General features: G+C 38.7%; 1 protein-coding gene across 2 annotated transcripts in view; it reads left to right on the top strand.

Annotated features, from left to right (window-relative positions):
• Positions 1–7,934: 7,934 nt before the first annotated feature.
• IFT88 (intraflagellar transport 88) overlaps positions 7,935–23,886 on the top strand; it is a 52,122-nt gene continuing 36,170 nt past the window's right edge. The window contains exons 1-12 of one of the 2 annotated variants that reach the window (XM_075139948.1): positions 7,935–8,124; positions 9,231–9,324; positions 10,333–10,395; positions 11,130–11,186; positions 12,874–12,927; positions 14,985–15,048; positions 15,125–15,194; positions 16,221–16,311; positions 20,371–20,475; positions 21,663–21,765; positions 22,424–22,538; positions 22,638–22,869. In XM_075139948.1, the coding sequence (XP_074996049.1) occupies positions 9,235–9,324; positions 10,333–10,395; positions 11,130–11,186; positions 12,874–12,927; positions 14,985–15,048; positions 15,125–15,194; positions 16,221–16,311; positions 20,371–20,475; positions 21,663–21,765; positions 22,424–22,538; positions 22,638–22,869 (1,044 nt within the window). In that variant the 5' untranslated portion in view covers positions 7,935–8,124; positions 9,231–9,234. The remainder of the gene's footprint in view (positions 8,125–9,230; positions 9,325–10,332; positions 10,396–11,129; positions 11,187–12,873; positions 12,928–14,984; positions 15,049–15,124; positions 15,195–16,220; positions 16,312–20,370; positions 20,476–21,662; positions 21,766–22,423; positions 22,539–22,637; positions 22,870–23,886) is intronic. The other variant, XM_075139949.1, reaches the window with a different exon arrangement.

The raw sequence follows: 23,886 nt of genomic DNA, 5'->3' as shown, positions 1-23,886 counted from the left end.
GGTCTTCCCGTCCCCCCCACTTACCGGCGGCTCTCACCTGGGCCGAGCCCCAGCTCGCCTCATTCCCCTCCCCGTTCTCCACAGGCCGCGGGAGGCACGGCCATGACATCGTCTCTCAGGATCCACACAGTTTCCCCCACGAACTCGGGTGTGCTGGCAGCACCGCTTTGGCCCCCGTGGAAAGGCAGGCCTTGCACGTTCACCCTCAGGCTGCACCAAGAGGTAGCAGGAAAGGGTGGTCACCTGCAGGATGCGGGGGAGGAGGTCAGCCTTTGCTGGGATGGAGGCCAGCCTGTTATACCCGCTTTGGGGTGGGACAAGGCCAAGGTTTGGGTAAAGATTTTATCCTACTGTTAAAAAGAGTAGACCTCTATGGCCACGGAATCAAAGGTGTTCAGGTACCCCCAGGTGCGCTCCCAATGAAACTGAAACACCTGCGAGAGTCTGGGCCTTGGGATTCACAGCCACCTTTGAGGACGCAAAGACGTCATCACACTTTGACCAGAAACAGTACTAGAATACATCAAACCCCACTGCTCCCTATTTTTTGACAAGGGCACAAATGAATTCCGAAGTAAAAGTTCAAATTTGAAACTAATTCCATACTTTTTTCACATTAAGCAAGGCCTTATTATTAAAAATACTTTCTTCTTAAATGCTGAATTAAAAATATATTTTTGCTGTCCTCGGTTTTCGTACAAAACTTTAAAATTGTGCAAAAATATGACATTAAAATGTCAACATAATTCTTCAACCTGCTCTACAATATCTACTGTTCCTGTTGGCATGCTGCATTACTCATTTTTTCTAATTTTACTCATCTGCATATTGCTCTGTAATCATGCTGGATATTCCTGAAAAGAAACAAAAGTTAACATTTTAAATGCTTACTAGTTATCAAAGATTATACTACTGTACTTTTAATATAGCTGAGAAGTACTTGCAAATTTTCTTGTGTTTCTGGCTTTCTGAAAAAAGTTAGGTTGAAAATTAATACATTTGTTCCCAGAATAAACGTTTCATAGTTACTGACAAGTGCAGTGAACCTTTGTTTGGCTATCACTTCTTCTAGTTTCCAAGAAAGAAATAAAAGACCTACATAATCACCTTGTACATCCATCCCCCTCACTAGCACTTTGCTAATTCCAACCACATTCAACATCTCAGACATCTCAAAAGTATAAATTCCTAAAGGTTTCACAAAGACCACTCAATAGACAGTAGGTGGAAAACCAAACTCATGTGTCCTTGACTTCCCTTCCTTAACACCACCCACGTAACCTGAGACCTGCCAGTAGCTGGGAAATGTAGGTGGAGCAAAGTGGCCGTAACTGGGCCACAAGAAGATTTAAGGAAGTGGGACAGAAGAGTGCAGGATGCCATGCCAGTTCTGCTGCTTATAGCTTGTGCAGGCTGGCGTAGAAAGCATTGTTTTATGACTTTAGCAAGTACCAGTTTTGCTTCTTTGAAGACTAATTCAAAATGGCATGACTAGGCACGTGTTACAAACACAAAGACCTTTGTCTAGCCAAACCGTAATGGAAGCAATCAATGTATACTTATTTTGTGTACTCAAGTTTTAATTTCAAAGGAAAAAAAAGTTCCTAGAACATAAAACTAATGTCTCTTGAGCTTTGGAAACATGGTTTTCAGAACAAGTTCACCATCACTCCCATTTGGAGTACTTACCGGTTATTTTAATATTCTTTGACGTCCTGAGAAGTGTATTTATACCTCAAGTTGTCTTAAGTAATAGACTATTAGAGACAAAAGCCATTACAGATAGACAAATGGATTCAGCAGAATTAAAAGCTCAGTTAAACTGTTCAGGAGGTGTTACTACAGGGGTTTGAGAGCTCATCACAGTTGTGATAATGGCAATTACAGAGCCTTTAAGTTCTGTTGGTGAACAAAACAAGAGGTCTGTGGCAATGAAATCTGAACTATACTGTTATCATCCACGTATTAGTGACAAAGCCACACAGCTCTGCGTTAGTCATTTGATTAGAGCATGACAGCAGCCATATTCCCCATTGTTTGTGGTGACGGGACACACTGATGAGTCCAAAGTGAATAGATCAAAAGTGGAGAAAGAAAGAAGTTTGCAAGAAGAAAGGAAAATATAAAGAATTAAATTCTCAGAAGTGTAAGTCAAGGGAAGAAAATATGATTTAAAAAAAAAGAGCAAAGTTTCATTTTTGTGTAACAGCATAAGAATGTTTAGGCCCAATACTTGCAACCTCCACAAATAAGGGACAGTGATTCTTCTCCCTCTTCTGCAGTTCACATGGGAAGGACAGAAGGTACCCTAAGCCCAGAAACATCAAAAACCTATAACCAATAATACGGTGAAAGGTCCTGGGCTCCATTAGGGAATGAAAAGTAGGGCTTGTACTGGCAGCAGGAGAGGCCCAAGTGGAGCAAATATGCACTCACCAGCATATATATTCTTCTTCTAAGTCCAACAGCAGAGGGAGCAGACTTGACTTGTGTTGGGAGCTGCAAAGTTGATCCCTCCATGTTTTTAGTCTCTTTCCATTGAGCGTACCCCTCTGCTGCCCCACGTGAGGAGCTGAAATCTGCTACTGGCTGCGGAGAGGAGGTGGGTTTATTTCAGGGGAGGAGCAGGACGGTATAAGAGAGTCGTGTAATAAACAAGGGGAAATAACTAGCATTAACTGTGAGCCACAGGGAGGTGGAATATGAAGGAGATGTGAATTCCCCCTTGCAGAAAATAAAGGAACTGCATGCTTCTAAAATACAGAGTGTCCTAGCCTGAGCTTTTGACATGGGATGAAAACAGAGGCATAGTTCACATTTGTTAAGTATTAGATCAGTTTAATACATTACTTGCTCACCAGAGCAACCAGAAAGTACATTTCTTTTGTAATGGACTATGGTACGTTGCTACTATCTACTACTGATCCTAATGGTTCGGAGAACATAATGCCTTAAAATGATAGCTTTAATTTAATAACTTTATTCCTATTCTGTAGTGTCCTAACTAATGGTTTGCATACTGTAATTATAACTAATGATTATATTAAAATTATGCTACAATTAAAAATATAATTTTAATTATTGCTAGTAGTTTGTGCAGTTAATTTAGGTGGTCTTTCACAGTGCAAATGGTCTGACGCAAATACTAACAATATTGCTAAAATGCTGATTCTTAAAGAAGCTATCTGCAGGAATCAGAAAGTAAATAGTAGTAAAACAAATATTACAAAAACGTGATTCAGCAAAACTAGATGGAATTATATCCTTTAATAGTAAAAATACCTGTTAACAAGATAATTTTCCTGTTGCAAATGTCTTTTAATTCCAAACTACCACATAAACATTATTCATAACATACATATTATTCATTAGATTCTTCCATTCATGTTGTTTGTTTTCAAATTGTATGCAAATTGATTTATTTACTTGCTAAATACAGACTGTATAGTAAATTGATGTTTAGAATATTGTACTGTACTGAATATTTTCTACCTTTCGAACTGTTCTGAAATAGCTCTTTTAAGAACTTTCAATATAACTCCATAAAATATTTCTACCTAATTAGTTCCTCATTAAGAACCTAACCCTGAAAACATTCTGATCCTTGTGCTTATCATTGCATCAAGAGTAGCTCTAGAAACTTTATTTTCTAACTTGAATTCTCTTAACATAATTTATATACATTTATGCACACCAACTCGGAGATCACAAGTATAAAATTGATTTTTAAATCTCCTACAAGAGACAAAAGGCTTCTTTAATTTATTATTTCTATGTTAGGAAACATTAATTGGAAGAATTTTATGTTAAAAAGTGCTATAGAGGTGTGTTTTTAACAGCACAGAAATAATGAGCTAATATATAAAGATTCTAACACGCATACTATTCATACACTTGATAAGAGCAAAGTAACATGCAATATGTATCTGTTGATGAGATAAATGAGCCCAGAGTATCAAGGCTGTAACATAGACCAGTCAGCAAAATATTAAACAGTTGAAGTTTGAATTTTCAAGTAAGGAAGAATTTGATCTGAGGCTTTAATTTTTTAATTTTTAATTGTCTTTAAAATAAATTTAGTTACCATTAAGTTCAATTACCATTCAACTCTTAAATTTTCAACTAAAAAAAAGAAAATATTTTGAAACGTTAAGTATTAGAAAGGCTTTAATTTTAAAAGCATTCCATATTTTCTTTCCCTTCAGTAGTTTTTAGAGATATGCCAACAAGATCTATTAGTTCCCAGAGGAGTAGTTAAATGCAGCTTCACTGTTTGTGGCAGTTGAGCTAGCTGAAGAGTCTCCACGTGACAGCAGAAAATTCTGAACACCTCGTCAGTCCAGGATTCAATGTAAGAAATTACTTTTTAAAGATTATAATGGGAAAATTACTTTTTCAATTCAGACCATTTTCTAAAAACACTAAGTAGTGGCTGATCAGACGAACAGTTAAACTGCCAGAGCAAGGGTAAGGTACACACTAACAGTGATTGTAACAGGCAGACGGTGGCCATTAACCCCTGAACCCGAGTTAGCAGGTCCTGGAACAGTTTGACTGAGTCCTTATTTGCAACGTTAGTGCCGCAAAAAGACAGATACACCATGTATTGAAAGGCAAAGAAATTCGTACTGTTTAAGAATATAGCTTCATGGTCTCCTTAATCTGCCATAAGTTTCACTGAATTTATTGGGTCAGGTACTTGATGTCTTGAAAGGTAACTGAACAAAAACCTGATCAGATCTGCAGTTTGCTTCAGCTGCACAAGCATCTAACTCAATGCCGGTCAGAGGACTGATCTGGGGCAGGAATGAAAATCAGAATGTGGGAAAAGAATGGGACAACTTCATTTAGTGACAGTGCTGGCTTAATCCAACTTAAAATGGTCAGGAATTCAGAGCATACAACGTTGCTTGGGCTGTATACTAAATTTACTACATTTTTTTGGCAGCCTCACATTCCAGGTGTCCTCTGGACCAGTAAAGACAATTACATCATATGGGTTTCTCCCTGTCGCGTGATCTTGTTAGAAGTTGTCTTATAATCACAACCCATGAGTGAGGTCCCGTGTTGCCGCAAAGGATCCTGAAATTTTTTGGGTTTGTGTTAAATCTTCATGCATTAAGGTCTATTTATACTTCATAGCACCAGAAAAAAAATAATTGTAGACTGACACAGCTTTTAGAAACATAAATAAAGTCTGTTGAGACTCTCGTGTTTGTGAAGACGTCAGAAGTAGCAGCTGGACTGAGAGGCCTAAGGAGCTGGGCCAGGGAGTGTTCCCAAGCTCCTGGCCCCTGGTGCACGCTCCAGCAGTGTGGGCAACGTGCAGCTTGCCAGGGGCTGGACCAGCCACTGGAGTTGACTGTCTCTGGGGTTAAAATAGCCCATTATAGTGTTAGCTAGTTATCATTCTTCCAAACAATTCCCAGTATGGTCAGGGACTATACAGGCCAGGGACCACTTCCAATAGCCGGTTTGAATGTATACACCCAATTTTGGAGGGTAAGAAAGTTTGATAATATGACCATGGTCAGATTCCTGTGGTGCCTCGGCACCATTTCATTTACAACACAGATGCATTGCCTCCTTATCACGGTGCCTTCTTTCCACTGCCCTAGATAATTGGGCTGAAACATCAGAATATGCTGGGCATCAGTATGCCCAGGTCCCCGATACGGACAAGCTGGATAGCAGAGCGAGGGCTCTTGCTACAAAATGTACCTGCTGCTCGGGTACATATGAATGTGTCTGGGGACAATGAGCAAAACCTAAAAACCATAGGCTCAATTATATATGAGGAGTCACAGGCAGAAAAGGGGGGCTAGAAATGTGTATATATTTCTTATGCTGAAGTTCGTCATTTGTGGCAAGTAACTCACCTGAAAATTTTTCCCATCTTAAGTCTGTTATTCTGCAAAATACTTATATTCCAGAAACTTCAGGTATAAAGATTCTCATGACGAAAGGTCTCAAGTCTGAAGTTGCTGTGTGAAAGTGGTTCATGCATGGAATGTGAACAGGTTAATGCAAGAAGTGATAATGTCTTAATACTTCTTTATGTTATCTTTGTTTCTCTTGTTCGGAGCCAGAGTAGAAAGACCTTTCACTCATATCCTCTGTGCCTTATCCCTTCAGAAAGGACTTTGAGGCTGAAAGGTGAGCAGCAGAAAGCCCTGACATTGCATAATGCTCACAAACCCTGACCATAAAAAGGGTGTTCTGACTGACTCTGCACTGTATATTGTCTTTGCAGCTTGCTTATGCCCTTAGCATACGGCAGTAGGGGTAGGTTACAATTGGCCTCGTAAAATATTTTCTCTCTCAAAAATACTGTAGGCATGTTCAAAGATCCCAGCTCTACTCTGTTTTCCATTTAGGCAGGGGAAACTTTCCCAAGAGTGTAATGATTTGCTGTGGGCAAATCAGCTGGCACTTGTCAGGGTTTCCAAAATACCAACTAAGAGAAAGAGGTAAAAATGGTAGTAGGAGTCATCTCTTTCTAAGACATTAGGGTCTTTAATTTTTTATTTAGTTTCAGAGACTATGGCAGATGGGAAGCTTTACCAACTTTTTTTATTGAGCCTTTCAGTTTTGAGAGCAAATTTCTCAGCTCACTGGCAGAAACTGTGATGAGGTCTCTGCCTGGAGGTGCTGGTTCCTGCCTGAGAACCGTGCCTGCTGGTGGAGCCCTACTGCGCTCCTACGGGCCAGCAATAGTCTGGAGCTCAAGAAACATGCTAAAGGCACGCACCGTGATGAGGTGCTCTCAGGTATGGGACATGTGCTCAAGTGCAAGGTTTGACAGCTATGCAAGAAGCCATTTACTTTACCATAGTAGATTTGCTTTTCTCTCACAATAGCAAATCTATAGAATAAAGTGCCAATTTTCACCATAAAGTGACAGGTTGGCTTTAATCTTGGGAAGAGACACAAAGAAATTTAAACTGGGTATAAGGATGGGAGAGATGTCCTGAGGTCCCTTCCAGCCTGAATTATTCTATGATCCTGTAATCCTAAATTCCCCATTACGGAGAAGTCTAGAATTTTCCCCCCATTCTGAATTTTAATTGCTCTCTAGTTAATGTTTCGGAAACACTAACTCATTTATCCTAATAATTTTCCCTTTAAAGTAGGTAAATATTATCCACATGTCACAGACTTTTCTTTGCACACAGCAAAGCAATGTCTAGCAGACAACAGATCTTGTGTCCATTTATGTTTTCCTTATCCCATGGACTAAAGGTAGGCAGTCTGACGAGTCCGCCGTCCTTCACAGTAGTTTTGTGTTCCTCTTCCAGAAGATGAGGAAAGCATAGAGGGAAACAAAATTTGTTTGTACGTCTGTCATACAACACAACTTTTATTCCTTAGCACACAGGCTCCCATCTTGGAAATATGTATAACCTAACTCAGGAAATTAAATGTATGTTTAAATGTTCGCAGAATCAATTCAGATTAAGTCCTAGAATAAGCAAAAAGTCAAATTTAGTTCACATTTAGCTCTAGCTCAGTGATCAACAGTAATCCACTTGAAAAATCTGTCCAGAAGAGTTCAGAGCAGTAGTTTCCCATCCAAAAGATGGTCATGGAAATTTTTGGATGTCTGTGGGTTCCTCCCTGCAGTTATGCATTTTGGAGGACAGAATGTTCTTGCTGTTTAATTTGCAGAAACGAGATGAGGGTCGGTTTTCTTTTTTTAACGCCAAGACTAAGCACGCCCAAGCCGATCCTGGTAGGAAGCGGAAGGACGGCGGGCGAGGCGGGCGAGCCGGCAGCTCTGATAGCCGAGGGGATGAATTTTGCCCGCGGCACAGGCCCTTCGAGCCTGCCCGCCCTGCTCTTCCGCCGCCATTTGCCGCGGGACTTTCCCCTCACGGCAGGCGACGCCCACACGGGGGCAAAGGCTTCGGCAGCTGCTCTGCGCATGCGCCGGGCCCGCGGGCATCCTCGGCGCCAGCCGCGGCCTGCGCCCTGCCCCGCTCTCGTCTCTTACCGATTCCGCGCAGTGCATTACGGGACCGCGTCCTCCGGCGTCCCCCTTAGCAACGCGGACCGGCCCGGGCCCGGCGGCCTCCGCCGCGCTCGGGGCAGGCGGAGCGGGCCGCGGTGGTGCCGCAGCGGGAGGTGGGCGACCGGAGAGCAGGCCGTGTGCGCCGTGTCGGGGTGGGGCGCGTTGGCACCATCGCGTTGGTTCCCTGAGCCTCTCGCCGACCTGCCGCGCTCTGCCCGGCAGCGAGGCCCTTCCGCCGTGCGCTCGGAGCGGCGCGACGGTGCCTTCCCGCCACTCTCGAGAAGGCGGAGCCGCTGCGGGGCACATCGCCGCCGCCCCCCGCCTCGGGCGCTGACTGAGGAAACCCGCAGAAGGGAGCGGTTCGGCTTCGGGCCGCGGTGGCACCGCGTGCGGCTTAGAGGAGGCCCCAGCTAAGGGGAAGCGACGGGGCGCATCTCCTGCCGGAGGGGAACCGGCCCTCAGTGGGGTGTGCAGCGCTTCGCCCTGGCTAAGGCTTACTTGCTAAAGTGCATGTATTTCATATAATAGATGAAATCAAATGTTACCTTCTTAAGATTTTTATGGAAATAGGTATTCAGGCAAAGAGAGACCTCCTTAGTGTCCTCACACAAGGTGAATGCAGCCATATTAGAGACTAAAGTATTTGTGAAGAGAGACATTGGAACCCAGGCTTCTTTAATTCTAGTTTTTAAAAACCGCGTGAATTGAAACAGCAAAATTAGGTGAAGAATGCTGCATATAGAGAATAGCTGTGGCTGTGTTGATATAAGGACACAGGGGAAGGAAGATTTGAAGCTAGAAGAGAACTTTTTCATTAGACTGGCTACTATGGTTTGACGTAATAAAAAAAGGCAAATAGAATATCTTAAATGTGAATTATCCGAGAATGTAAAGCTACCATTCTAAAAGTAATACAGTTGCTTGTTATGACCATTTAGTTTTAATGATAAATATCTTTCAAACAATTTTCGTGACAGTGGTATAAATATCTAACAAAATCTAATTCTATGAAATGGTGCCATTTAATATTGTTTATAGGTGAACCCTAGATTTTATGACTAATCATAGCTTATTTTTAATTTCAAAGGCAGCAATTAAAAACTAAAATGAAATTGGAGCTCTTTTGAACTTGTAAACCTTATGACTATTTATATTTTACATTTTTAAAGATATCTATAAAATCACTGAGATAATATTTGGCATGTTAAATGTTTCACAGAAAAATGATGCAAAATGTGCATCTGGCTCCTGAGGCTGATGAAGATGATCTTTATTCTGGCTACAATGATTATAATCCCACGTTTGACACAGAGGTAAAAATATTTGCTGTTTCCCACCTTTCCCATACATAGGATTTTAACTTCTAAGTACAAGATAAGAAGATGTGGGTACAGTAATGTGCAAATGTACTACCACTTTGAAGTGAAATTTTCTTTATTTAGTAAGAAATATATAAAGTTTCACCAGGATCTTTTTGAATAGTTTTTTTTTTTATAGTTTTCTATTCCAGCAAAATACTTGTGTGCATCTCATAGCGGATCTAATATGCTTTAATGGTTAGAATTTATAAAGTATAAAATCCTAGTTATTTGAAGACCGTATTCGCATTCAGGCACATTCAATGTGGTGTTTCCCAGACAGTGTGTCGCAGCAAATTTTCTGACAAAAGAGTCTGCTTATTGGTCAGTAGGTCATTGATCTCTTACTGTGCTGCAGCTGAAGGAGAAAACAGTAGAGTGGAGTCCTGCAGGTATCTGTGCAATCGGTAGAGCATCTGGGATGACTTACAGTAACCTTGCAGACCACTTTCTGGTAACTGCTGGTGTAGTGGAATTGGAACAACGGGGTCATTTGGTCCAAACCACTACCCTGCTCAAAGCAGGGCCTGTGTTGCCAGACTTGGCATCTTGTGTGAAATCCCAATGCCAAATTCATGGGAGTTGCAGCGTGACCTCAGAGACGGGAGGTATCTTAATGTATTTGCATGACAGGCATTAATGTTAAAATTTAGAAATAGTGCTCATAGTAAGCTTTTGGGGGGAAATAAAATTTCATATTGTATTTTATCACGTAATGCTTCCTCAGTGTGTTTTTATTTTTCAGAGAAATTTTTACATTTCCTAATCTAAAATACCAAAAAAGATAGACCAAATAATATAATCATTATTTATTGTCAGTAAACCCTGTCATTCAGTTATCTTCAAGTCAAGTATTTTTGGAAGAACTGTTTTTTTACCTATCTGCTTTCAGTAGTCATAAGGTTCTGGAATTGTGGCTTTGTGTGTTGTGGTCTTAAAAGGTTGATATTTTATCTTTTCTAGGATTTAGAAAATGATGTAGCTTTTCAACAGGCAGCAAGAACAAGTCATGGTAGAAGACCCCCTGTAAGTACCTTTTAAAATACATTGCAATACTTCTCTAGAGTCCTAGCTCCAATTTTGGTGCTGGTACAAACTTATCTTGGGAATTTCTTATCTTTTTTTGTCTGCTACTAACATGAAGATACAGACTTTAGTTATTTATATGAAAAATAATTTAAAAATTAGCAGAGCACAAGTTCCATTAAGTTCTGGAGTTAAGCTAGAGCAAACAAGGAACTTTGGTTGGAAATGTGTATTCTTGTTTGATAAAATGAGATAAAACCATGTCAAAGAGCAAAATGACATATTCTGAAAGGACTTTGTTTAATATTCTACACATAGGATTACTTGCTCTGATATAATTATAAGATTGAGATACATACTAGACAGTGGGATTTAAAAAACCGTGTATTGTTGTTCTGATCATTTTTTTCTCCATATTAATATAATTTACATTAATTTTCTTACTTTCATTTAGCTGTGACTTAATCTTATATCAGTTTTCAAAACTAAATATAAAGTTGGCACCTGCACTTTAGAAGTACGTACTATATGTCTAAAGAAGAGCTGGAACTGTCTAATTAATGTTACTTCTTTGCCAGAATAATCTGGTTCTACAATGAGAATTGTTTCTACAACAACTGAAGCATTATTTCTATGAATTCACTATAGAAACTATATAGAAAGACTGATAATTAATACATATGGTTATCAATTAGTGGGGGGCGGGTGTTTGTTTGGTTTTTTTTCCCACCCAGGTGACAGCCAAAATTCCTGGTACATCAGCTTCAAGACCTTTAGCTACTGGATTTGGGGTACGTTTTTGTTCTGCTGTATTCTTAATGAAAATGAGGTATTTACCAAAAGATAAATTTACCATTTAATCCCTTGCACAAAGTTAGCTCTTTTTATCTAAGTATTTCCTTCCAGTGAACTACGTGTATTCATTAATTTTTATTAATTCACAACTCTGCACTTGGTCAAGGCATGGTTACTGATTTTTTTTTTAAATTTTTTTCTTTTTCTCCCAAACCATACTGCAAATCAACTTCTGTACTGCATAAGGCAGTATATTCCAAGGTATTAACCTGATTTTCTTGCAGGGGAAACTGAATGGGTTGCTGTTTGGGCTTGGGAAAGTTTTCTGAAAGTTAAAGTGAAATTAAGTCTTAAAAAATATGGGCTTTCAAATCACCTCTAGTTTAATCAGAAAAAGTTAGTTATATTCTTTGGTATACTTAACCCATTTTAACTCTTAAATAACTAATACTTTAACCTGGTTTGCTATTGAAAGAGAAGTTTTGCACTAGTGATATATCCACTGTCCCCTTATCCCAATACATTTTCATTCTGTTAGCCTGTCTCAGTCAAATTTGAAAAGGCAGTGCTCTTAGCTACAAAGTTCCTGTAAGTTTTATGACAAAAAAGAAGGGAGATCACATTGCTTTAGATCTCTTATGCAAGTTAGCTGGGTAACAAGAACACCTAAGTTCTATTATAAGTCATTGAAATACAACCTTTACTCTGAACTTTCTGTTAGCTGCTCTGGATATACTCCTTTTGAGACTGCTTTTTCTTAGCAGTTGTATTTGCAGATGTTTAGTGTAGTACCATGCTGTGATGGGAAAAGCTACCTTGTTAAAGGAGTGCACCAAAAGGCACTTCCTAAGGATAATAAAGACAAATGTTTATCTGCATTAGTAGAGCTAGAAACCTCCAAAGCATTGTCCAGTCCACAGTACTACCTGTTTCACTCTGCAGATGTGCTTCTCCTACACTACAGTCCTTGTTAATGTAGATCAGCCTTAGCAGAAAAAACGAATGTGTGATGGATAGTGGGTAAAATAGTAAAACACAGGCCTCTGAGTGGGAATTAGGGGAATTCTTTTTCATGGCCTGAAACCCTTTATTTTTGTCTGTTTGTATTGTATATTTGTAGCAACGTTTAACAGTACTATTTCACATTTCTTTAAATTTTTAACTCTACTACAGAAGGGCAGTATGCGGCCTGTCAGCTAATGGAAAAGATATCCAGTGGCAGTTTCAAAGTATATCTGTATTTATTGTAAAATAAATCTTCATGAAAGTATGACTTAAAATCTGCCCCTATATTAATCTCTTATCAGCTGTACTCAGAATTTTACTGAAGTATTTTGGGTAAATTACTTGTCAATTTAAAGGTAATAATTTCAATAATTTAATAATGGAAAGTACTGCTGCCTCAGATAAATTTCTATGTAATTTTTTTAAAAGGTCTGACAGAAATATCCAAATACATAAAAAACAATGTTGTGAATTTGTGCTAACTGAAGTGTTCAACATCTTTAAATCTGCCAGGCACTTGCAGTATATTGCATCTGAATAACATAAATGGGAATTTTTCTATGAACTTACATGAGAGATCAACTCTTAAAACTCAGTGTTGAGAAGACTGTACATAGCCTTTACAGGCTTTTAATGCTTTGTGAATCCTAGTTTCAAACAATTTACTTATTTTTGTAGTCAAAGGCAACTTTAACTTCATCTATGGGAAGACCAATGACAGGAGCTATACAGGTAAAAGTTTCAATATTTGCATTTTGTATTGATTTGGAACAATGAAGTTTTCTGATAAGTGCTTGGGTTTGATACAAGTATTTAAAAGTTCACTGAAATAATACAAATTATTACACTGAAATAATACAAATTATTAATTTGTCCTTTTTTGAAAATACTACTGTCAGAAAGCATGAGGGTTGTGATGAGTATTTTATTTGAGTGCAGGGTTGGAAGCAATACCAGTGTAGCGCTTTTTAACGCTTACTGACATGCAATGAATAATTTTCCATTGAAATAGGAGAGAGGTAGATTCTGGTTTTCATGTTTTTCTTACGTACTTATACTCTAATAAGAATCTGCTGCAATTTGCCAATGACTTTCCCACCACTACCCTTAAGTATATAGACTTAATGTTAAATATATCTATAGCCGCTATATTCTTTTGTGTCAGCCCAGATGGGAAACAGAAATTATCAGGGAGCATCAAGAGTAGGGCTACTCCCTAGAGGAAGGCAAGCCAGGAGCCTAGAGGGAAATTGCATGGCCAGCACTGCAAGGGCCTAACAAGCCAGGACCCAGTCCACAATACCTGAGCAAGGCAAGTAGGATCCTCCCAGAAATGGTGGCCATGTCCAACCAAAAGTCCAGAACATAAGGCAATATCATGGTGATGAGGCAGGTCCAAGGTCAAGCCAAAAAGTCAATGCATAGGCCAAGGTTAGGACCAATGATCACTGGCAAGGTCCATAGTGACAAGGCAAGGCTAAGATCAATCCAGGAGGTCAGTCCACAGCTTGAAATCTGGATCAAGGGATGCTGTGGCCGGGCATAGCTGTGGCTGATGAGGAAACCAGTAGTCCTCCTGCAAAGCTCAGGCAGGGCTTTAGGGACCAGGGTTGAGCTTAAATAACGCTCCTAGACTTCAATCCTGGCTACTTCTGTGTTGGAGCTCCATGTGATGGGTGGCCTTTTTGGAGCTGGGCTCTGATGACGGTAAGGCATAGGTTGATGTTTAGGTGGGAGAAGAAACGGAGGCGGCCATCCTAGACCCATGGGTAGGGTGTGTGGCTGGAGGCCTGAGGGAGTCTGGTCAGGGCCATTAGGGTTTATTAGTGCACTCAGTGTCCTGACAGGAAAGTTTAATAAGCTGGCATGGGATGGGGTCAGACATTCTTGTGTTGGGAAGCATTGTCTGGTAATAAGTTACAAATACAAAAAAACTGTAGTTTGTGTCTCTCTTGGTTTAGATAAAGTAAAACATTCTGATCCATGATCTCATAGGATTCTCTTTATTGTCAATAAAAACTAAAAAAGCAACTTCTGAAACAGTGTGACAGTAAGCTAGAATACATTACAGATTTCAAGATGAATAATTCTTAAGAATTTCCTAAAAGTAAAAGATGTTTGAAATGAAGTATTCTGAATACATATAAAATTTACAAAAAGTAATAGGTGTTCCTTTGTGTCAATTAGTTTCCTGATAGTGTTTGCTCCTCTATCGAGAGGAGAATCATAGAGAACTTATCGAGAATCATAGCATAGCAAGTTGGAAGGGACCTCAACGATCATCTGGTCCAACCTTTCTTGGCAAAAGCACGGTCTAGACAAGATGGCCCAGCACCCTGTCCAGCCGAATCTTAAAAGTGTCCAATGTTGGGGAATCTGCCACTTCCTTGGGGAGATTATTCCAATGGCTGATTGTTCTCACCGGGAAAAAATTTCCTCCTGTGTCCAATTGGAATCTCCCCAGGAGTAACCTGTACCCATTACCTCTCGTCTTTTCCATGTGACTCCTTGTCAAAAGGGAGTCTCCATCTTCTTTGTAGCCATCCTTTAAATACTGGAACATGATGATAAGGTCTCCCCTAAGCCTTCTTTTCTCAAAGCTGAACAAACTCATATTAGATGACGTATAATATTTGAGAAATAAAAACGTTTTAAAAAATATTCAGTTTACTGATGTGGTAACAACAGATTTTTGTATTTAAAGGTTTTGTAATATGTAACTGATACGCGTACTGTGCACAATATATTTTTTAGGAAGATTATTTAATATGTCTTCCTTTTTATTTAAGGATGGGGTTGCTCGACCAATGACAGCAGTGCATGCTGCAGGTTACACTAAGGCAGCTGTGAGAGGTACGGTTTGTAGAAATCACCAGCTGCCAGAGGGAGATGTTATTTTACAATATTCAGTACTCTGTTAATTTTGCAGGTTCTTCATTTGATCCTCTTGGCCAAGGAAGAGGTCCTGCTCCACCTCTGGAAATGAAAAATTCAGACAGGTTTGTTCAGTTTTGCATTAAATTATTTCAAAGCATTAACAGCAACAGAAAACCCACCATGAGTAGAGTTTAAAAACATCCAGGCAGTTACGAAACCTTGAGGGGCCAAACTTTTAACTTTGTGGAATAATGCCACAAACATTTATGCATATGGTTAGCTGACTTGCCAGAGCAGTTGCACTGACTTTCAGGAATGTCTGATTTCAGTGATTTCTGGTTCTGACTGTAGCTCAGCAGCCTGGACATAGTTGTTGCCACACAAATGCTGTGATACTTGTATAGAATTGTGGAGGATTATGGAAGAGTGTGTGACAGGCAAGGAACACCATGATTCATGCAGCTCTCTGGGAAGAACTTGGGAGAATTTTGCCTGCTGTTTCTCCCTGTTCACTCTGACTTTAGCACTTGAGGTAAAACTGGGATTGTGAAAGTTTTGCAGGCTGGTCTGAATATTGGGGAGTTCACTGAGAACAAGTCGTTGAGCTTTTCAGTACAAAAGTTGTATTCCTCAAATATAGCTATATAGGAATAGGGAATCCCGCTGAAATATTTGGTTATTTAACTAAGGAAAAAATCTAGGAGAATAACCACTTTTTATTAAAATCTGCATTTGCAAACTATACTTCAAAGTTATCTATGTAAATAAAGGTTCAATTAATTGCTCTTAATACAATATTTCATTTCACTAGATGTTTGATTTGAAAGTTTTACCAGCCCATCTGTTTGTTCTGTCATTACTTCTCCTGAACAAATTGAGTCCATGAAATTTGCATGTCTGTCTTGTTTTCGTAAGAGGATTTATGTTTTCTTAGGTCTCATGTTCTCAAATTAAAAGTGTGAATGTGATATCTTTGGAGGATATTCTCTGGGCATAGTTTCAGATTATATTTTCTTTGATGGGAAAACCAGTTAGTTGTGACATGTGATACATCACTGTGTTGTTTTACTGAGAATATGTTGTGTAAAAGCTTAGTGTTTGCAGTTACGTTACTAGTCTTAATCCTTTTATTGTTATTTTTATTTTAGTTCAGAAGAGAAGATTAGGCAGTTGGAAAAAAAAGTGAACGAACTGGTTGAAGAAAGCTGCATTGCCAACAGCTGTGGAGACTTGAAATTGGTAATTTTTCTGGATTTCACTTCACTTTTGCTATTATGTGAAGAACAATTTGTATAGATAGATGGTTCAAACTGACTTGGGTTCAAACATTTCAAATTATTAAAATCATCTTAATTCTAACTTTGCTATGACTCTTCTAATCAGTGATACTTTGTATTGCCAAAAAAACCCTAGTAGCTGTATTTCTTGTGTATATATTTGTTAAGATTTCAGTGTTACAAAAAATCCCTTCCCCATATCTTCATTGGCCTCTTCAAATGGATGTGATCAATTAGTCATAATGGCACAGCTTTGCCCAGTCTAACCTATGGACTGTATGGGAGCGGGTGGTCCTTCTTCAATACCAGGCTTGTAATTGGCATCTTTGCAGCATTTGATTCTCAGATGTGTAAGGGTCTTGTCTGAGTGACATTCCGTTTCCTTGATGTTGCTTGGGCTTTTTGGGTAATGTAATTTTCATCCAGGACTGATGCTCAGCACCAGGGTCAGTCTCACGTAAGCCACCTCCACAGTAGCCTTCCATGTCAGGGGCTGTCTGGTGCTATAGCGTCTGGTAGACACTGTATGCTTTTGTTGCACCTTACGGCGTCAGCATGAAGATGAACTATTTCATCTTCTTTCAGTCCTTCAGATAAGGGGACCTTCCAAGCTAAGCAAACCCTAAAGCGCAAACACCAGTATCCTTCACAGGACAGTGGCAATAAAGCACATTAGCCTTAGGTTCCAGTGTGTCAAAATAGCCTCTAACTCTTCCTTCTTAGGACCAGGCTTATGTTTTATTCCACATGCTTTGGACTGGCCAGCTCCAGCTCCTAAACTACTGGAGGCTGAGGAGGCTCAACTGTTTGAATTAATGATATACATTGGGTTCTTAGCGATGTAGACTTCTTTTGTGCTCATCTGTTGCTCTCTCAAGTTGACAGCATCTGATCCATAAGGAGAAAAAATTAACTAGAGCTATGAGAGATGATGTTTCTTGCTCAGTCATCTGAGCTGCAAAAATTTTTTTAGTCTAGGAGTGTATCCTGTGGAGATATTGTTAGAGTACAAGAATGGGTAAAGCATCTTCCCTGATGTGCCTAATACTGTCCAATGCAGATCCTAGGCTAGATGGCCTTTGGTTTGATCAAATTCTCATGTTTTGGAGACTAAGAGCTCCAAATTTCGTTACAAAGATTGCAAATGGTCTGTAATGATCTGAGCCTTGCTACAAATTGGGAAAATGGCACTGTTTGTCCATTGTACACAATGTCTATATTTTGCAATAATTTGTCTATAATTTGCAATAGGTTTGCAAATTGTTAGCATGATACTGGCACAGTTTTGGCCCAGGCTGACTAGCATTTTTCTAAACAGTTCCTAGATATGGTTGAAGGTTACTATGGATAAGGAACTACTTCCAGCAGGCAGTTTGAATGTATTTGATCTGTTGTAGAGGGTACTAGAGCAATGTCGTGCCAGTTAGTAGTGGCTAAATAACAGGCTTTAGCCCATTTGATTTACATCTAGTATAGATGTAATTAGTGAGTTCAAGCTGTTTGGACAAGTTAGCACTTTTAAAAAATGTTGTCTTTTTGTCTGACACAAAGGAATATTTATCTATCCACACTCTGATTGAGACAATTTCAAGTATCTCTTTAGGTCTTGTGAAACGTGGTGGGTACAGCATCATTTAATCTTACCTCAGCTGTCTTAATGTATGGGTAGTCTTAGCTGCAGTTTGGATCTGTTAGGAAGCATGCAGTCCATCTTTTGATAGATCATCTTTGTTCAGAAGTCATTGTCTTTGCATTGAGATCTAGAATTCATTCAGCTCTCAGGAGCCACGCTGGACCCGGAGACAGTGAGGGCTTTCTTATCTTGAAGGGACTTTATATTGTCCAGTCCTCTCCACACACAGTGAAGGCCTCCTTAGCTCTTTTATGCAAGGTGATATTGTGTGCCTATGTGATGCTTATCAGACTACATATGTTATCCTTACAATCTTATCTATATTTGGCGGATTTCTTAAGTAGTAATCCTTTATTTGCATGTTTCAGGCCTCCTGTAGGTGAGATACTCCATGTTACAGTGGCAGGAGCTGCCCTTCGTTTGTAGAGAAATACCCAGCATTTCATTAAGAAGCATTCTTGGTTCGAGGTTTTCTCCTCTCTTTGAGATAGCAGTTTGCCTTTGGAACTAGTACAGCAAGAGTGTACTTTTCTTGTCAATGATTTTATGCCTCGTGTAGTGTGAATATTTTCAAATACAGAATAGGAGATTTACCCTATTAGACTATGGCTGGAAGATTTCAGTTGTCTTGAGGACTGTCTTTCAGGATGGGTAACGTCCCATATCTTTTTGCCTACCACAAAGAATCATTCTATCAATTGGTTGTGAGAAAAAAGCTGTCCCAGCTCTCTGAATGCATTCTTGTTTCTCTGGTTAAAACACCTGGTATATGCCTTTCTTCAGTTTGCGCAGCAATTCCAGTGATCCTGATCAAATTAAGACAAGATCAAACATTGATCATCTTGATTGTGGTAGGTTAGCCTAGACAGTTCTGATATCAGGATGATACTGTACTGTGTGAGGACTGCCTTTATGCTTGCGCCTACTAGGACAACCATCTGGAATCGTGGTCTACCTCAGTCATACTCCTTTCCAATGATTTTTTTGGATTATCTGTTGACCTAATAGCCTGATAACTCCTTTGGAGAGAGGGATTTCACTTAGCATATCTTTGCCTAGCAGTCCACACTGTAGGGAGTTTACTTCCTTGGGGAGTTAACAAGAAGGCTTCTAACAGTGAAACTCTTGAGTCCTAAAGTGGGACTTAAGTCTGGTGTTTAGACTGGATGGGTCCATCCTTCAAGCTGACAAAGATCCTCTTATGTTGCACTTTTGTAAGAAAACATTTTTTTTCTGGTGCTGATAGCTTCTGATCAGAGAGTATGAAAGAAGTCTATTTATTTATTATATTCATTTAGGATAAGTATCCTTGCAGACGTATCCTAATTTATGTCCCGTATAATGTCTGAATTTCACCTTCACTAGGAGATGAGCCAACCAGTTTTGTTAATTTTTCTTGAGCCTCTTGCATGTATGGCCAAGAACATTCTTTATTTCTTGATGTCAAAGGGTTGTTTCTTTCATAGATTATACCAGACCATTCTGAGGGTCCTCTAGGATGTTTGTGTTAGTTTCTGACAAGTCCAGCAGAATATCTGTTTTCCTGCAGAAGTCATCAAAGTTGCCAACTCATTATCTGTAAAACAGCCAAGTTGGATTTGCCTTCTATCATAAGGACTAAGAATCAAGCTATATCTTGAGAAGTACTTCCTTCACTGCTAGCTGCCAAATAGCTACCTTGAGTGCTAGCCATTACTTTTTTTAACCATTGCGCCCTTGCAGAGGCATGCAGGACCGCTAATGGCACTTGTAGACCTGTAGTATTACTTGCATGAAGGGTCTTGACACCAATCTGCAGAAGATTATCATTGGATAAAATAGTAATTCTGAAGTTACTCAAATTGTGAATGTACATATGAAATACCACTTGTGGATAGATAAAAAGGGAAGCAGTTTACCAGCATCCAGAATTAGTCGAGGTGTATGTACAACATACATTTGTATAACATGCACGTTTACTTCCTGCCTTCACTTTCTTCCTCCCAACACCTTTTTGCACTGGGATTCTGCAATTAAGGAAATATGCTGAACGTAAATGCTCTCTCTTTTTATTTTTTTTCTTTTTTTTTTTTTTTAAACATTTATGTGCTCTTTCTATGATTAATACAAGTAGAATAATCTTCTAGGGTCGAAAGTGATTATGGCGTATATATGTGTGTGACTATACTTCTCTAAAATTACAACTAAGCAGACAGACAACTATATGTCTAATTGCTAATTAACACCTTTCTGTGGGTTATATTGCTGTTTTTCAGGCGTTGGGTACAGTCTGGGCATCTAAAGAAAATGGACATGAGTATATTCTTTTCATACTTGTTTTGAATGTATTTTCGCCATCTTGGGTTAGTAAGGTTCAAGGCATTGCTAAATTCTGGTATTTTATTTAAGGCTCTGGAAAAAGCAAAAGAGGCTGGAAGAAAGGAAAGAGTATTGGTGAGACAACGTGAACAAATTGCTACTCCAGAAAACATCAACTTAGACCTCACTTACTCAGTAAGTGCTTAGAAATCTTCAATGAGTGAAAGATGTTGGTAGCAAACCTCCTAAAGAGACATTTCAGTGTTTGCGGAGGCTGTGTTGTAAGGCTCCTAGCAGTGTACCAGATCAGATACGGTCTACATTTGGGTGCGGGGGAAACTTATGAAGATAAAGTGAATGACTTCTTGAAGTTAAAAACTTAACATTGAGTTGCAAAGATCCATTTAGATCATCGAGTCTATTCCCGTACAATCTCAAGTACCAGAGAAACCACATAGTCAACGTTAAGTGAAGAACGATGCCTATGAGCATCTATTCCAGCTACCTACTCACGTACAAAACACACGTATCAAAATATAAAAGAGGTAAACCCTGTACTTCAAAAATAAATAGTCTAGAAAATGTAACATGCCAAGAGAAGAAAACAGGAGAGATCAGACACTGCCTTTGACTTGAACCATAAAGTGACAGAGAATGTATTACATGAAATAGGATATATTAATATTCCTAAATCATGAATCTTAGAACAAGTATCTAGATTTACATTCTGGTTTTCAAATTAATAGTAGACTTTTTTTTAAAAAAGGCTACAACATAAATAAAAATGTTTAGGGGGAATTTAAAGTTGTACTCCAGGTAGCGCTGTAGAGAAAATTATTAACAATGAATACACTGAGTTAGGCAGACCTAGTAATTTATTTTATGGTGAAGGGCAGAGTAAAGGTGGGGAAAAAATGTAGAGATATTTTACCTGATACAAACAGAATTTCTGTTTTGAAACAGCAGTTTGGAAAAATTCTGTCTTCGTAAACTGAGTGACCACAGGTAGTAGGACTGTTTTCCATATGTTGGAGTCATAAATTACACGCGGTTTCTAAGAATTATCTTGTATGAATGTTTTTTAATACCCTTGCATTATAACATTGTGTTTATTTAGGTCTAAGGCCGACTTAAGCATGACTTTTAATGGTAGCTATTTAAGTACAAAAATAGAAGAATTACCTAGAAGTAGTAAATTTCAAACTTGGTTTCTCTATGTCAATGTACAAGAATAAAGGAACATTAAAGTTGGGAAGCTTAAAACTGGTAAAAGCAATACTTCCAATGTAAATTAATTTGAAATTATCTATTATGAATTCAAGTTTATTGCTGTTGAGAGAACAATGTTATTTTCTTGTACCTATAACTCTGTTTTTCTATAGGTTCTTTTCAATCTGGCCAGTCAGTATGCTGCTAATGAAATGTATGCTGAAGCACTGAATACTTACCAAGTTATAGTGAAGAATAAGATGTTCAGCAATGGAGGTAGGGTACATTCCAAAGTGGATTAAAATTGGTAGTCGGGTATTCAGAATAAGGACTTCATCTGTGTGGTGTTGACTCACAGAGATCTCAGCCCTCATGTCTGCCAGTCAGAGTGGATGACAGATACTCATAATCTTTGACTTGGTATAACTTAATGTGGTTTGGCTCTCCAACTCATGAAGTCTTTTCTGGCTAAGCTAAGCATAAAGCCAAATATATCATTTTCTCATGCAGCACACACTATGTTGTCTGCTCTAATACTAATTTTTTCTCTTTTGATTCAGCTTTCCCTTTCTGAAAGCTTCTTTTAGTATTTTGCACATCTTTGAGACTCCTACAGTGCACTTTTCTCAGAGATGCTTATTTACAGCTGTCTTCCCGGAGAGCACTATAAATAATCTCTACCTATCCCTCAATTCACAATCAATATCAGAATACATCTTACACTGACAGTTCTTTTCTAGGTTTCATTACTATTTCATCTCCTTCTGAGTGAAAATTCGCAGAAGGCTGTTCTGTGCAGTGCTTCTTTAAAGGGCCACTGGTACCCTATAATGAAGAATTATTAAGAAGTTATTCTATTCTGTCACTTTGAAACAATTTTAAAATGCTGTAACTATGCTTTAAAAGGCTGTAACTCATTGACTTCTTTTGATAGGTAGACTGAAGGTGAATATGGGAAATATATATTTAAAGCAGCGGAACTATTCCAAAGCTATCAAATTCTACCGTATGGCTCTAGACCAGATTCCTAGTGTCCACAAAGAGATGAGGTGAGTTTCTACTAGTAGGCATGGTTCTGAAATACAAGTTTTGGATACAGTATGATTTGATAGTTAAAAATATAACCTAATCCTGATTTCTTTCCTTAGGATTAAAATAATGCAAAATATTGGAGTTGCATTTATTAAAACTGGCCAATACGTTGATGCCATTTCTTCATTTGAACATATAATGAGCATGTCCCCAAACCTGAAGGCAGGCTTCAACTTGATCCTATGTTATTTTGCTATTGGAAATGGTGAGCAAATGAAAAAAGCCTTCCAAAAACTGATTGCAGTTCCCTTGGAAGTGGATTATGATGACAAATACATTTCAACAAATGTAAGTTTGAACAAAATAAACTATGTATGTTTGAACAAAATAAACTGTGTCTTTATATGGTAAATCAGGAGAAAGGGGGAGAGACATTGAATGCCTGGACTATACTGAATATGTAAATTGATGTGTATTTATGTATCTAAAATAACTTTCTTTTTACCAGCGTGAATTTAGTGTGGCAGTACTGCTCAGAAGTGTAAAATAATGTTGAGAACATGCAAATCCTTTTTTCCTCAAAAGATGTGATGTACATAAAATCCACACCACACGATTGTCTTCGTAACAATTTTGTTGAAATTCATCTGGGCTGACTTACACAGCTCACTTACTGCTTTGCCTCCTTTATATTAAATTTTAATAAAATATTTATAAGCTAAAATAAAGGGAGCAAAGCAGTGAGTAAGTTAATGCAAGTTATCTCAAATGAGTGCTAATAAAACTTGTAATACTATAGCGTTATTTTACAGAAGAAAATTTTAGTAAAGTTTACATATGCTTTTTTTAGTTTATTAGACTTTGTTGGAAACTGGACTTCCTTTGTAGCATGAAACCAGCAGCTCATGATGTTAAAGATGGGAAAAAGTAATTAATAGGTTTAGGGTCCCTCTTAGAAGGGTCCTATACAGAAAGATCAAGGCAAGCCCTTTATATTCTCTTAGCAATCTTTTTTTCAGTGATGCAAAGCTTCCATTTTCAGTCCTAACAATCAAAGATATAATTACACACTTGAATTTATTGAAGACTATGTGAGAGCATTCATTGGAAGAAAAGCTTGAGACTGTAGAAGTTCTTTCTAAGGATAGGCAAGCTATAGTTTTAAGAGACATTCCAAGCTCTGTATTTTGTTATGAAGAGGTCAGAGAAAAGATCACGAAGTTTTCTTCTGGTCTTTATTTTGTATAAATCTATAATCTATCCCCAATAAATGAGGAAGGGGTGGCTACCCAGTATATCTGCATTAGTTCCTTTAGAACTAACAGGGATGTGTGGTAGAAACCACAAGATGATCGTGTGATTTTT

This window comes from Calonectris borealis, chromosome 1, assembly GCF_964195595.1.
Source record: "Calonectris borealis chromosome 1, bCalBor7.hap1.2, whole genome shotgun sequence".
Lineage (NCBI taxonomy): Eukaryota > Metazoa > Chordata > Aves > Procellariiformes > Procellariidae > Calonectris > Calonectris borealis.
This window is presented reverse-complemented; position numbering and strand designations above follow the sequence as displayed.